Below are 13285 nucleotides of genomic sequence, written 5' to 3' on the forward strand. Positions count from 1 at the left end.
GGAGTTAGGGCCGGCAAGGGTGGCCAGCCAACCCTCACCGACTCTGGGCGAGGGCTGCGAGGCTCTTGCTAGCCAAAGCGAGGAAGCGCCTTGCCTAGGGCCGGCGAGGCCCACCAAGCCCTCGCCTAGCGCCCTCATAGGATCTGGCCGAGGGCTCTCGTGCCCTCGCTTTGGTTGACGAGGGCGTTGCGGCCCTCGCCAAGTGAGGGCCGCGATGCCCTCACTGAGAGCTAGCGAGGATCGCCAGCCCTAACTTCAAAACCCAAAAAAAAAATTACAGAGAAAAGGAAAAAAAAGAAGAAAAAACCATAAAAAATTCAAAAATTATTAAAATATTATTTTAAAATATTCACGTCAATGCCACGTGACTAGTCGGCGTCCACGTTAGCGATTTCCTGCCAAAATTGGCCGACCGTTAACTGCAATGAGAAGCTTTGCTGTCTCATGAGGATCAATTTCGAGAGCTTTGGTTCTCAAAATCCACATGAGTACCGACATGACTTCGAAGCTCGTAAGGACTTTGGAGGAGCCGTTGTGGATTGTGATTGTTGATACTTTCTTCAGTTGAACGAGAGTGAGGGATTCGAAGCAGAATGATCTGTAGACAAGGGGCTTGCTTTGGGGGTCGACTATGCTTTCGGACCAAAGATCTCTCAGAACATACTCGTGGTGGGGGAGATCGACATGCGGAGGTCGCCTCGGGCACAATACCGATCGATCGAGAAAGGGAAGAATCGATAATGGCTTGGCTTGAGCAAGGTCGGTCCAGCAAGTTAAGAAGTCCGTGAGGTTTTTACCATCGACGACGACTTGATTCATGAGAATGCCGAGGATGATCCCCCCGCACTTGAATGTTGTCACCTGGATTGTAAGATAAACTGAAAGCGAGGATGTACAGAATTAGATCATATTCATACGGGCCCTCTAATAACACGAAGTTACTCAGGGAACCAGTAGTGTATTAAACTAAACAAAACTGTCAGATTTGGCGAGAACCACCATCTTCGAATGTCCATATTTAGCCTTATTCCATATGCTACAATCAGTAGTAATTTCTCCTAACGTCACTGTTTCCAGTGAAAAATAAAAGAAAAAAACATTACCCGCACGGTTAGCAAAGGTTTTTCCAATATGGTTTGGGCTCCATCGTTGTGCTTTAAGAGTTTTCGCAGCATTGGCGGATCGATGGCGCTGATGTCGCCCAGCATTTGGATGTCGTCCTCCGACATCGCTTTGTAAGACATATTGGGTGGACCGCCCAAGATGGGCCAAACCCGGCCCGTGAGCCACAAGGGCCCACGAGGTAGTTATTTGCTTATCTATAATAGAAGGCACCCCTTGGAAAACAGAAGTGATTTTTAATATGTGCAAACACACTCCTTCGACACAACGAATTCTCTGTTTTTGCTTCGGAACGCACGTGAGTACGAAAGACGATCGTAGAACTCTCAAGCGCAAAGTGGCACTTAATCTGTGACAATACCGGGTATGTTCGTTGTGTGATATGCCTGTACGATCGGTGATACAAGTTGATGATCCTTGGGCACGTTTTCCGCATTGATCGAATTCGTTCCGAATATGTTTCGAACACGACGATCGGGAATTGAGTTTTCCCAACATTGGTATCAGAGCACGTTTACTTGTTTCCCGAACATGCATATGTATCGTCTGAAGTGTATACTGCTTGTTTTTTCGTTTCGGCCTTGTTTTTGGTTCGTTTTCGTCGCGTCACCGAACTGTTCATACATGTTTCGATTTTTTTTTTTTTCGTCAAAACTTGAATTTTATTGTATAAACAGAAAGGGCTCGTCGAGACGAGCAAAATGATGGGCGGCACATCGCCGGAGGACACCGCACGCGCCCTCACGCGCCGGCAAGGGCCGTGCGCGCGACGGCGCGTGAGGACCACGGGCGGCCGTGCGAAACGGCGCGTCGGTTGTCGCGCTAACCGCCGACGATGACGTCAGCGTGACGTCATCGGAAGCGGACCCGAGACCCCCGACCCGGTTGACCGTTGACCCGACCCGTTTGACCGTTGACCGGACCCGTTTGACCGTTGACCCGACCCGGTTGACCGTTGACCCCGACCCGATTGACCGTTTGACCCGACCCGTTGACCCGGCCCGGTTGACCGTTGACCGAACCGGTTGACCGTTGACCGGTCAACGGTCGGAACGGTCAAACCGGTCGGACCGGACCGGTTCAAACCGGCAGAATGACCAAGTTATTTCTTTCGGCCCGTTCGAGCTCATTTGAACTCCGATTTGGGCATTCTTGGTATCGACGTGCTCGTAACGGAATGTTCTACGTTATGGTGTATTCATATTACAGTTTTTCTGCACTTATGAATGTGAAAATGCACGATAAACCCTATGTACACATACTTAGGGGTATATTCTTTAGCATTTTCTCTAGTATTTCTCTATAGTTTTTTGAAATACAAGTGCTAGATCATATGTATATGAATAAGCATTCCTTATCTTAATGTATCATGGATTATAAATAATCCTTCGTTCTGCATTCGTTGCAGGAACAATGGTACATTTGAGACGCACTCCGATAATCCCCAGAACGGCAGCTCAAAAGGAGAAGCTTGAAAACCTAAGAGTCAAGCTAGCTCTTTATCGATGGGACGCTAAAGATGATATGATGACACACATCATCAAGGTCAACAAAATGATACATGATATCATTTGGAACGGTTTTGTAATGCCGGGATATGTAATGGTCGGAGCCCTAAAATGCACTATGCCTGATGAGTTGGGAAGAATGCTTGATAAGGTTAAAGAAACCTTAAATGGTCCAAGCTATAAGATGCTTGTGGAGAATTTTGTGCAAGAATACATAAGGGTTGGGGCAAAAAGAACATCAACCCTTGCATTGAATGGGTCGAGGCGCACATTATGGCCCGGATCTAGGGGTTTTCCAGGAGCCTCTGTTTATGTTCCGAAGAAAATAAAACTTTCTAAAGAATTTTATGAGTCCTTTCCTGTCTATGTGTTAGATTGGTACACTTGATGTTGTTCTTTTGGGATTTGGAATCAATTCTGTATATGTTTCAAGTTGTTATTACATGTTCTTAAATATTTGTGAATGTGTTATGAAATATATATATATGGCTATGAATTTTTTGTGATTTCTCATTTTATATTGCCATATCACATGTTATGTTATATGTGGGAAGTTCTTCAAAGTTTGTATAACTTTTGAAGAACCAATTTCTTTACATAAATGATTATGTTAATGGTAATTTCAAATTGGGTTTTTTAGACGATGATTGGGAACATAGTGAACTTTCGACTCTAAGACCTTTTGTGAAACTATTCATTAATATGATTAGTTTATGTAATCATGATGCTGATGAAGCATTTAGATAGGCTTTAATAACTCGTGCGTATGTGTCTGAAATGTTCAGATACGATGGCTTCAGCAACTAAGAACATAGTGGCTGAACTGAATAAGGGAGAAAAATTGAATGGTGACAATTATGAGATTTGGAGTCTCAAGATTCAATATGTGCTGGAAGAGCAAGAGGCACTCGAAGCTCTAAACCAGATTATGGAAGAACCTGAGGATGGGACAACTGCCCAACACAAGAGGGACAAAGATGCCTTTGCTGTTTGGAAAAGAAAGAACTCTCTTGCTCGCATTACGTTGCTAAGCAGCATGGACAATGACATCATGCGAGAGTTCGGACGTTTCCAGAGCGCCAAAGACATGTGGGCTGCACTGGCATCAAGATTTGGTCGAACTTCTGTGACCAAACTAAGACAACTCACTATCCGTTTCGACTCATATAAGATGTCTCATGGAAAGACCATGAAACAACATTTGAGGCAGATGTCGAATATGATTAGTGAGCTAAAGGATGCCGGGCACATACTCACTGATGAACAGCAGGTGCAGGCAGTAATCCGCTCTTTGCCTCAAAGCTGGGAGCACATGAAGATCCATTTGACCCACAATGAGGGCATCAAGACCTTCGAGGATGCTATGCGGCATCTTGAGCTGGAAGAGGATCGCCTCATGGCGGCTAAGCCAGAAACTGATATTTACTTTGCTGGTTTTAGCTCGCATGGAGTTTCGGGCTCCAAGAGGAAGCACCCTGCTGGGTCAAAGAAGTGGAAAGGCAAGGGGCCAAGTCCTTCAGGCAAGAAGCCGAGGCTCAACCAACGGGAGAAAGGAAAGCGTCCTTTCAAGAAGAACATTTCAAGAGTGAAATGTTTCAACTGTGGCAAGAAGGGTCACTTTGCTCGCGACTGTGGCGAACCAAAGAAGGTAGAAACCCTTAGCATTCATGAAAATGCTACTTATGTGTCTAGTTCAGTGTTTCTAACCGAATCTAATCCTTTGTGGACTGTAGACTCGGGAGCCACAGACCATGTAGCGAAGGACAGAGGAGCTTTCGTGGAGTTCCGACGAGTTCCACAAGGAACGAAGTGGATATACGTGGGGAACAATTCAAGAGTGGAGGTCAGAGGCATTGGCACCTGTCAACTACTTATGCGCGGTGGACGCACGTTGTTCCTACATGATGTGCTATTTGCTCCAGAGATTCGTCGGAACTTAGTTTCAGTGTTGGTTTTAGTTAGACTTGGTTTTAATGTAAACTTCCATAAAAATGGTGTAGACTTGTCTTTAGATACAAGTTATTATGGTTCCGGATATTTCTTAGATGGTTTCATTGTATTAGATGTTGACTATTGTGAAGTTAATGTTAGTTATTCCTTATTTACATCATCTGATTCTTATGAGAATGATGTGAACGTGTGGCATGCTAGACTTGGTCATATTGGCCAACAAAGAATGAATAGATTGGCTAAAGATGGCTTATTGGGCAATATTAAAAAGGTTGATTTGCCCATATGTGAGCATTGCCTAGAAGGAAAAACAACACGGAAACCATTTGGAAAAGGAACAAGAGCTGAATTTCCTTTGCAATTAATCCATACTGACATCTGTGGTCCAATGAATGTAAAAGCAAGGCACGGGTCTGTTTATTTCATCACATTCATTGATGATTATACTCGATTCGGACATGTCGATTTGATTTCTCATAAGTCTGAAGCTTTAAATTGCTTTAAAAGATTTATGACCTTAGTGGAAAATCAATTAGACAAGAAAATAAAAGCATTAAGATCCGATCGAGGTCGAGAATATCTGTCTGATCAGTTCAGAAATTTATGTGATGAAAAGGGAATAGAAAGACAACTGACTATTCCATATACTCCTCAACAAAATGGTGTTGCGGAAAGAAGAAACAGAACCTTAATGGAAATGGTTAGATCAATGATGGCACAAGCTAACTTGCCAATCACCTTTTGGGGTGATGCTTTGTTGACTGCTGCCTACATACTTAACCGTGTGCCTTCTAAATCAGTTGCTTCTACTCCATATGAGTTATGGACAGGCAGAAAGCCTGATTTAAGCTTTCTAAAACCTTGGGGTTGTGCTGCCTATACTCGTGAATCTTCTCACAAGTATGGAAAATTAGGCCCAAGAGGCAAAAAGAGTATTTTTATAAGATACTCGGAGCACTCAAAAGGATATGTATTCATAGGTGAGCAAGAAAGCGGAAGTATAACTGAATTTGAATCACGGGATGTCACATTCTTAGAGAATGAATTTCCTAAAAAGGGCGAAGTAGGTGGTGATTACTCACTATACGAATCTGTGGATCGTGATAGTGAAGTTAGTGGGAGCATTGTGACAAATGGAGAGTTGAATGCAACCCAGTCTCAATTGCAACCACTTAAAGAGACGACACCACCATTATCTCATTCGAGTGGGAGCGCAATGGAACGGGGTGAATCATCAGGAGTACAGCATTCCATACGACAGTCAAGTCGTAATAGGATTCCCCGTCGACGTTTTGACATTGAAGGAGAAGCTTTCATGATCGCCCCACAAGATGAAGATGAGCCGAAGAATGTGAACGATGCTCTAAAGTGCCCTGATAAGGAAGAATGGATACATGCAATGGAAGAGGAAATGGAGTCATTAAGATCAAACCAAGTTTGGGAATTGGTTGACCTTCCAAAAGGACGCAAAGCCATTGGGAACAAGTGGGTTCTCAAAATAAAGCGTAAGGCTGATGGCTCAAAAGAGAGGTATAAGGCTCGCCTTGTGGCGAAAGGATATAATCAACAGGAAGGAGTTGACTTTGAAGAAACTTTTTCTCCTGTGGTTAGATTTACCTCTATTCGCCTTATTCTGGCAATAGTAGCTAGTATGGATCTGGAATTACATCAAATGGATGTAAAGACTGCATTCCTCAATGGAGAATTAGAGGAAGAAATTTATATGGAACAACCTGTTGGTTTCATTACAAAAGGCCAGGAGCACAAAGTGTGTCGACTATTGAGGTCGATATATGGCCTTAAGCAGTCTTCGAGACAATGGTATATACGTTTTCATGATGCCATAATGGCATATGATTTTGTAATGATTAGTAAAGACAATTGTGTATATATCAAAAGATCCAAAGATCAATTTGTGATCTTGTCATTATATGTTGATGATATACTAATTGCCGGAAGCAGTATGGAGTTGGTTAATACAGTCAAGAATTGGTTATCTTCCAATTTTGAGATGAAAGATATGGGTGAAGCTGCATACATTCTTGGAGTTAAGATTTCAAGAGATCGCTCAAAGAAATCCCTATCCCTTTCACAAGAGACGTATGTGAATAAAATCCTTGAGCGATTTCGTATGCAAGACTGTAAACCAATAGATACTCCTATTGCAAAAGGCGAAGCATTAAGCGACAGAATGTGTCCTAAGACTTCACAAGAAAAGGAGCAAATGGAACAAGTTCCATATGCTAGTGCTGTCGGAAGCTTGATGTACGCTATGATGTGTACAAGACCTGATATTTGTTATGCAGTAGGAATGGTAAGTAGATACCAATCCAATCCAGGTCAAGCACATTGGATCGCCGTCAAAAGAATCCTGAGATATCTAAAGGGAAGTGCCGACTATGCGCTGACTTATCAAGGAAGTGATCTACACCTTGAAGGCTATACTGATGCTGACTGGGGAGGAGATTTAAAAGAAAGGAAATCTACTTCTGGATACGTGTTCTTACTGAATAATGGCGCCATATCTTGGAGCAGTAAGAAACAACAGTGTGTAGCCTTATCTACAATGGAAGCCGAGTTCGTGGCTCTATCAGCAGCGGCACAAGAAGCTGTTTGGCTTAGAAGATTTTTGGATCACTTAGGTGTTACTGAGAATGCTGCAAACCCAGTATTGGTCTATTGTGATAGCCAAGCAGCAATAGCGTACACTAAGGATCCCAAGTACCATGGAAAGACCAAACATATAGATATCAAGTATAACTATGTCAAGGACATGGTTGCACGAAAGGAAGTGAACGTGAAGTACACATATCTACACAAAGGATGATAGCGAGATCCTATGACGAAGCCGATTCCTAGAGAAGTTTTCCATGGTCATGTGAGATCTCTAGGATCGTGTAGAATATGATGTACTGAATATTGTAATTTTCCCAGAATGTTCACTATTAATGAAGTTTGTTATTATCAATGCCTATAAGTTTGTATGACGTTTGTGAATGTCGATGCTGAGTACATTATATTGAAAAGTTATGTCGGACAGATGAGAGATTAGCCCACTCACACGGGTAATCGCCCCTACTCACTGTGTGATGAATAGAGATGAGACAGTTTTAAGCTTGTTATCTAGGTGATAATTGAGAGCTCGAGCTTGAAGCATGGACGTCGCCTTAACAAAATGTTAAGATGAGGACATATGGATTATTATGTCCGAAAGTGAAATGACCCACATATTTCACTTTACCTGTCTTTAATGCCAGATGTGAGTTCTGATAGATGCTTATGAATAGAGTAGATTGGTGAACTCAAGTTAGACATTGAGTATGTCTAAACTATCATCTGTACGGTATTGAGAGTAAAGACATACGCTCTATGGGAAAAGGAGAGAATACCGTAATACGTATTTCATATTACGTATGCATGGGACGACCGATAAGAGTTGGCAAAAATTTGTGATCTCAATTTTTAAGTCGTGTGAGACTCTTGAAGAAAATAGTTCTTCTCAATTAAAGTGCCCTCACGACTCTTACTTATTCTCAAAATTTCTATTCAGTGTTTGCTATCTTAGGATGTTGCCGATGATCATGATAATTCGGTCTAACGGGGCATTTCTAGAAAAGCGAGTTGGACTGAAATGGAGAGGTTTAAGGAAAGAGGAAGATCAATTTAATTTATGATGTCACATTCTATATTTGTATTCACAGGTCGACCAATTATGATTTTGAGTAAATCATAGTTATGAATACAATATACGAGATACTAAAAGAGATCAAGAGAGATGAAAATTGTGACTGATTGATCTAGGGAACTGCATACTAATTCTACTCTGGATAATGCCCAAATTTGAGCTGTTATATATTCCTAACAGATGTATAACAACGAGCTCTCGTAGTATGCTGGTCGCACGGATTATTTGCCAATATGAACTTTGCAAGGAAGAGAGTTGTGTTTAGCCCATCGTGGGCGAGTGGGAGATGTAAGACATATTGGGTGGACCGCCCAAGATGGGCCAAACCCGGCCCGTGAGCCACAAGGGCCCACGAGGTAGTTATTTGCTTATCTATAATAGAAGGCACCCCTTGGAAAACAGAAGTGATTTTTAATATGTGCAAACACACTCCTTCGACACAACGAATTCTCTGTTTTTGCTTCGGAACGCACGTGAGTACGAAAGACGATCGTAGAACTCTCAAGCGCAAAGTGACACTTAATCTGTGACAATACCGGGTATGTTCGTTGTGTGATATGCCTGTACGATCGGTGATACAAGTTGATGATCCTTGGGCACGTTTTCCGCATTGATCGAATTCGTTCCGAATATGTTTCGAACACGACGATCGGGAATTGAGTTTTCCCAACATGCTTCGACGAACGGGACACCTTCTCCCGTGCATCTCACCGCCATCTTCCCGTTACTCCCCATGACAAGTCTGCCTGCGAATGGATAGAACCCAACCACTACCTCGGCCAGTGATTCTCTGAGCATCTCGGTCGCAGTGAAACGCCTTACCCTCCCTTCGCCTTTGGAGGCGAATATGATCTCAACCGTGTCAGGCAAGGTCTGCTCGAGGTTGGAGAGAACATAGAGCCCGCCAAACGTTTCTCTCGCTAGAGAAACGTTAACCGCATTCGTGATCTTGACGTCGAGTTTTTGCGTAGCTCCGATGTTCGTTGGCTTCTCTTTTGTTGCTTCTTCGCACAAAATCACGCATAATAGAAGTTAAATTTAATTATTTGCTGGCTTTGGTGATGCAAGGGTAACATATATACTTTATCAAATTTATATCCTTTCTAAAGATTTAGAGACATGGCTCAAAAATGGAAAATTGTGGGAATTTTCTCATTACAATGCGTCGTACTGTCGTAGAATTTGCTGGTTAAATTAAAAAAACTTTACGAAGTCAGTTTCTACATATCTCAAGGTATGGAACTAATTAGTCGTACGTATTAGAGTAAAATCTTATTGTTCGCCTCACTAATCGAGGTACCTTTATGAGAAAAAGTCTGCATGCAAATTGACCAGCCATATTTATTTATAAGTGGTGCGAGCTTAATTGATTACCCGCACGTGAACACATGTATTCACCATCACCTCGGAGTATTGGTTGCATGAAAAATTACATGGTTTGTCAACTATGTATATTGGGTTAATTAATATTAGAAATCTCAAATTAACACAACATGACATATTTATCCTAAACTAATTTTCGTCTCACCGTAAATTTTGAAATTAGTATCCATGACCCAAATCTACCCTCCACATCATATATTCAAAACTGCTAACGGAAAGTAGATTTGGGTTAGGGGTACTAGTTTGAGATTTTAGTGAGATAAAAATTAATTTGAAGTAAACATGTTCATAGGGATTGATTAGAAATTTTTTAGTTCCAAATTAATTTGAAATAAATGTGTCATGTGAATATTACTTTGATAATTATAATGGTATTGATCCATGTATTTTATAGACGAATAGACGAGTATATTCAGATTGAGTCGGACATGCAAATAATGAATATCCAGTCCCGTGCAAGATTCACAATGTAGATGCTCCGTACCATCTTTACTCTGATGCTCAAATGACTCAAGTGTCCTTTTGAGAAATTCAGAATCCATCCTATTGACAACATCGACGAAACATTGAAAAATATCAGTAAATTATACCAAAGTCGTAATTAAGGTTATTTTATCCGACACCTTTGTACTCTAAAGTTTGAAAAAAATAAGCACGCACAATTTTTAGTCTGTATCCTCATATTCAAGATTAAATTATTTAGATATTACTTCGGAGGAGAAAAAATTGTCAAAATTACTTTCACCGGAATGGGGTAAATTTCCCGAATATCATGGAAAATAAATAATTTGGAAAATATTTTCATAAAAATAATTATTTGTATCTCCTTGAAAATTTAGTCAGTAGCAAAAGTTTTTATTATTAAGAACAATTTATGCCTAAACATTTTTGTTAATGATGAAATTATTTCTAATTCATTCTTTTGATACAAACAACCATTTTGAGGTAGTTTTCTAAATTGTGAATTTTCCATAAAATAAACATTATTTTTATTGCGGGTGCTAAACTTTCATTTCTTCACAATTAATGGAAGTTTGAACGGGATGTGACCACATTTCCGGTCATCCTGACTTTGATAAAGACGCAGCCAATTTTCTGGATGTCATTGCCATTACCTTTTTCAACAATCTTTCCATTACAGTTGGAAGATAGGACGTAATTAAACACACTCTTAGAAGGGGTTGTTATAGGTATTAAGATTTGATTACCCGAGTGTCGAGCCATCAAGGTAGGGTGGTCGGGGCAGACCGGGCATCCACTTGGTCGACATGGAGAAGCGCGACATGGCGTTTGCAGCGGCACTCAAGAGCGGGATCGCGGTGGCGAATTTCGTCTTGAAAATGGCGATGATTGAGAATCGAGAAGTTTTCTAAGAATGTGGCGCGAAAGAGAGAGGCAGAGTGAATGGATGAATGAACGAAGTGGAAGTGAGAAGTTTGCACAAGTTATAGGAGGGAGCACGTGAAACGAGTGGAAGAGAGAAAAGTGGAAGGGAGAAGTTCGTGTTAGTTGTAGCATGGGCACGTGAAACAAGTGGAAGTGAGAAATTTGTACTAGTTGGCGAACCTAATTTTAGGTTGTATTGGCGTATCACCTATGAAGATGCAATGGCATAGGGTTACATAAATTTGGGCGATCTATTTTGTTAAAAAAATTCTCAAGTCTTGCCCGATCACTGCTTCATAAAAATAATGTATTTATAGAATTTTTAGAAAGTGACAATAATCATGAAAGCTAAATAGGCAGAAGGAAATATCACTTGAAAGCAATGCATATCACTTGATTGATAATAGTGAATGGTATTATCAAATTTTTTTCACTCTATATTATCTTCTAAACTCATTATTAGATTTTTTCTATATATGTACTATATCACATGTCATGCGTAACAAAGTCGATCTTACCTAGATAGACACATTATTTTCTGATTATCATAAAGTTAATTTTACTACTTATTATTACTTTGGATGTTACTAAACTTATGCACTGTTTGCACTTAGTACACCGTATCAAATTCTAGGTTTTAGGGCTCTTATCTTGTTGCTGTGTCGTCATTGATTCTCCACATACAACCTCGAAGAATAAAATCTGCAACACTGATAAGTACAAGTAGTGGGATTCATTTGCAAGAGCCCGACGCCACATTCTGAACCACTTGAGCGCTAACACAGCGAACAACGGTTTTAATTACTACAGCAAAGCCGAAAGCTCCAAAGAATCGTGTTACGGCCACGGAGTGTGCAACGGAGCCTTGGAAAATGCATATTGCACATTGTGCACGAGTTCTGCTGAGCAACATATCAAAAAAGAATGCGATGAAAGCATCGGAGCTCAAATCCAACTTCAAGATTGCAAAAATTAGATACGAAAATTACTCATTTTTCAGAATAATGGAAGTATTTCGTACTATGAACTTTGGATGCTCTAAACAACTGTTCGTGGTTTGGAAGGGCGAAATTAGTATCAGGATTCGACATGATCGATAAGGGAGATGGGCCTAAAAATATTTACATAGGCCCGTTCATGATTAAAACAAATTAATAAATTCCTGTACAAAAGATTGGGCCTATGTGGGCCGGGGCTCCCTCAAGGGACAAGAAATTTTGTAAAAGAAAATCACTTTCGAAAGCCCATGCTCTTTGTGTGTCTCTCAAAAAGGACAAAGATTTTTGAATTACAGGAGATCACTGGGCTATCAATGATTACACCAGCAACCTATTTAACCAGAAGAGATAAAAATGTTAATATGAATTAACATTTTATTAAAAAATTCAAGCATGACTCTTTGCCGGAATTTGTCACCGAAAGAACTCAAGTGATTGTTTTTTCTCTCATTTTGCACTTAAGTGATCCAACGAAAAAAAAAATTGCACCAAAAGTAAATGCCGTATGAAAATTGTGGGTTATTTTCGCTATTTAAATATATAGTATTTTTATAAATTTTAGAAAGTGACAATAATCCTGATATTTAACGAGTGGAAGGAAATTCACTTGAAAGCAATATATATCATTTGGTTGATAATTGAAATTTATGGATTCATATGCCCTTATGTATGACTTTACTTTACACTTATCAAGTATCTCTTCATATTTCAAAGAATTGAATTTATCATAGGCTATTTGTATTCAATTCGACTCGAAATTTTCAGTTAATTTCTTTAGTAATCATGAAGTTATAAGTAATCTCATTACATGTTGTATTGGGATGGAACCCGAAATAATTCTACTATTTATGGTGAAATGTATTGCAAGCGATAAAGTCAATTTTCATCTCTTTGTATTATTTTATAGACACATCATTTGATTTTTCTATATATATACCACATCACATGTCATGCATAATAGAGGCGATTTTATGTGAATGAACATATCATTTTTTTTCATTCTTGTGGAGTATATTTTACTACTTGTTACTTTAGATGCTACTGTAATATATATATATATATATATATATATATATATATATATATATATATATATACTTGTTAATATTTTAAAATTTCTTTCTCATTCTCATAAGTCAATCTTGCTATTTATTGTGGCGAGACTTTCCTCAAAACTTCTACTTTTCTCATTCTCGTCGTCGTCGTCGTCGTCGCAGCTCATCCACAGGCTCTGTTTTTTTCTTTTGCTTGCT

At 40.0% G+C, this 13285-nt stretch overlaps 1 protein-coding gene across 1 annotated transcript; it reads right to left on the bottom strand.

The window, feature by feature from the left end:
- Positions 1–384: 384 nt before the first annotated feature.
- Positions 385–13254, bottom strand: LOC130135063 (omega-hydroxypalmitate O-feruloyl transferase-like). Its single transcript, XM_056303310.1, has 4 exons — positions 13197–13254; positions 8937–9269; positions 1104–1231; positions 385–861 (listed from the first exon to the last, which is right to left on the bottom strand). The coding sequence occupies exons 1-4, from the start codon at positions 13252–13254 to the stop codon at positions 385–387; spliced, it is 996 nt and encodes a 331-aa protein (XP_056159285.1).
- Between the last annotated feature and the right edge of the window lie 31 nt (positions 13255–13285).

This window comes from Syzygium oleosum, unplaced genomic scaffold, assembly GCF_021117445.2.
Source record: "Syzygium oleosum isolate NSW1041296 unplaced genomic scaffold, Sole_v2.1 Sole_v2.27, whole genome shotgun sequence".
Classification (NCBI taxonomy): domain Eukaryota; kingdom Viridiplantae; phylum Streptophyta; class Magnoliopsida; order Myrtales; family Myrtaceae; genus Syzygium; species Syzygium oleosum.

Coding starts and splice junctions, on each gene's coding strand:
- LOC130135063 (XM_056303310.1), bottom strand. CDS start 13,254: ATGAGCTGCGACGACGACGACGACGACGAGAATGAGAAAAGTAGAAGT. Junction 9,270..13,196: donor AAGTAGAAGTTTTGAGGAAA/GTCTCGCCACAA, acceptor TTTTGTGCGAAG/AAGCAACAAAAGAGAAGCCA. Junction 1,232..8,936: donor TGTCCCGTTCGTCGAAGCAT/GTTGGGAAAACT, acceptor TGTCTTACAAAG/CGATGTCGGAGGACGACATC.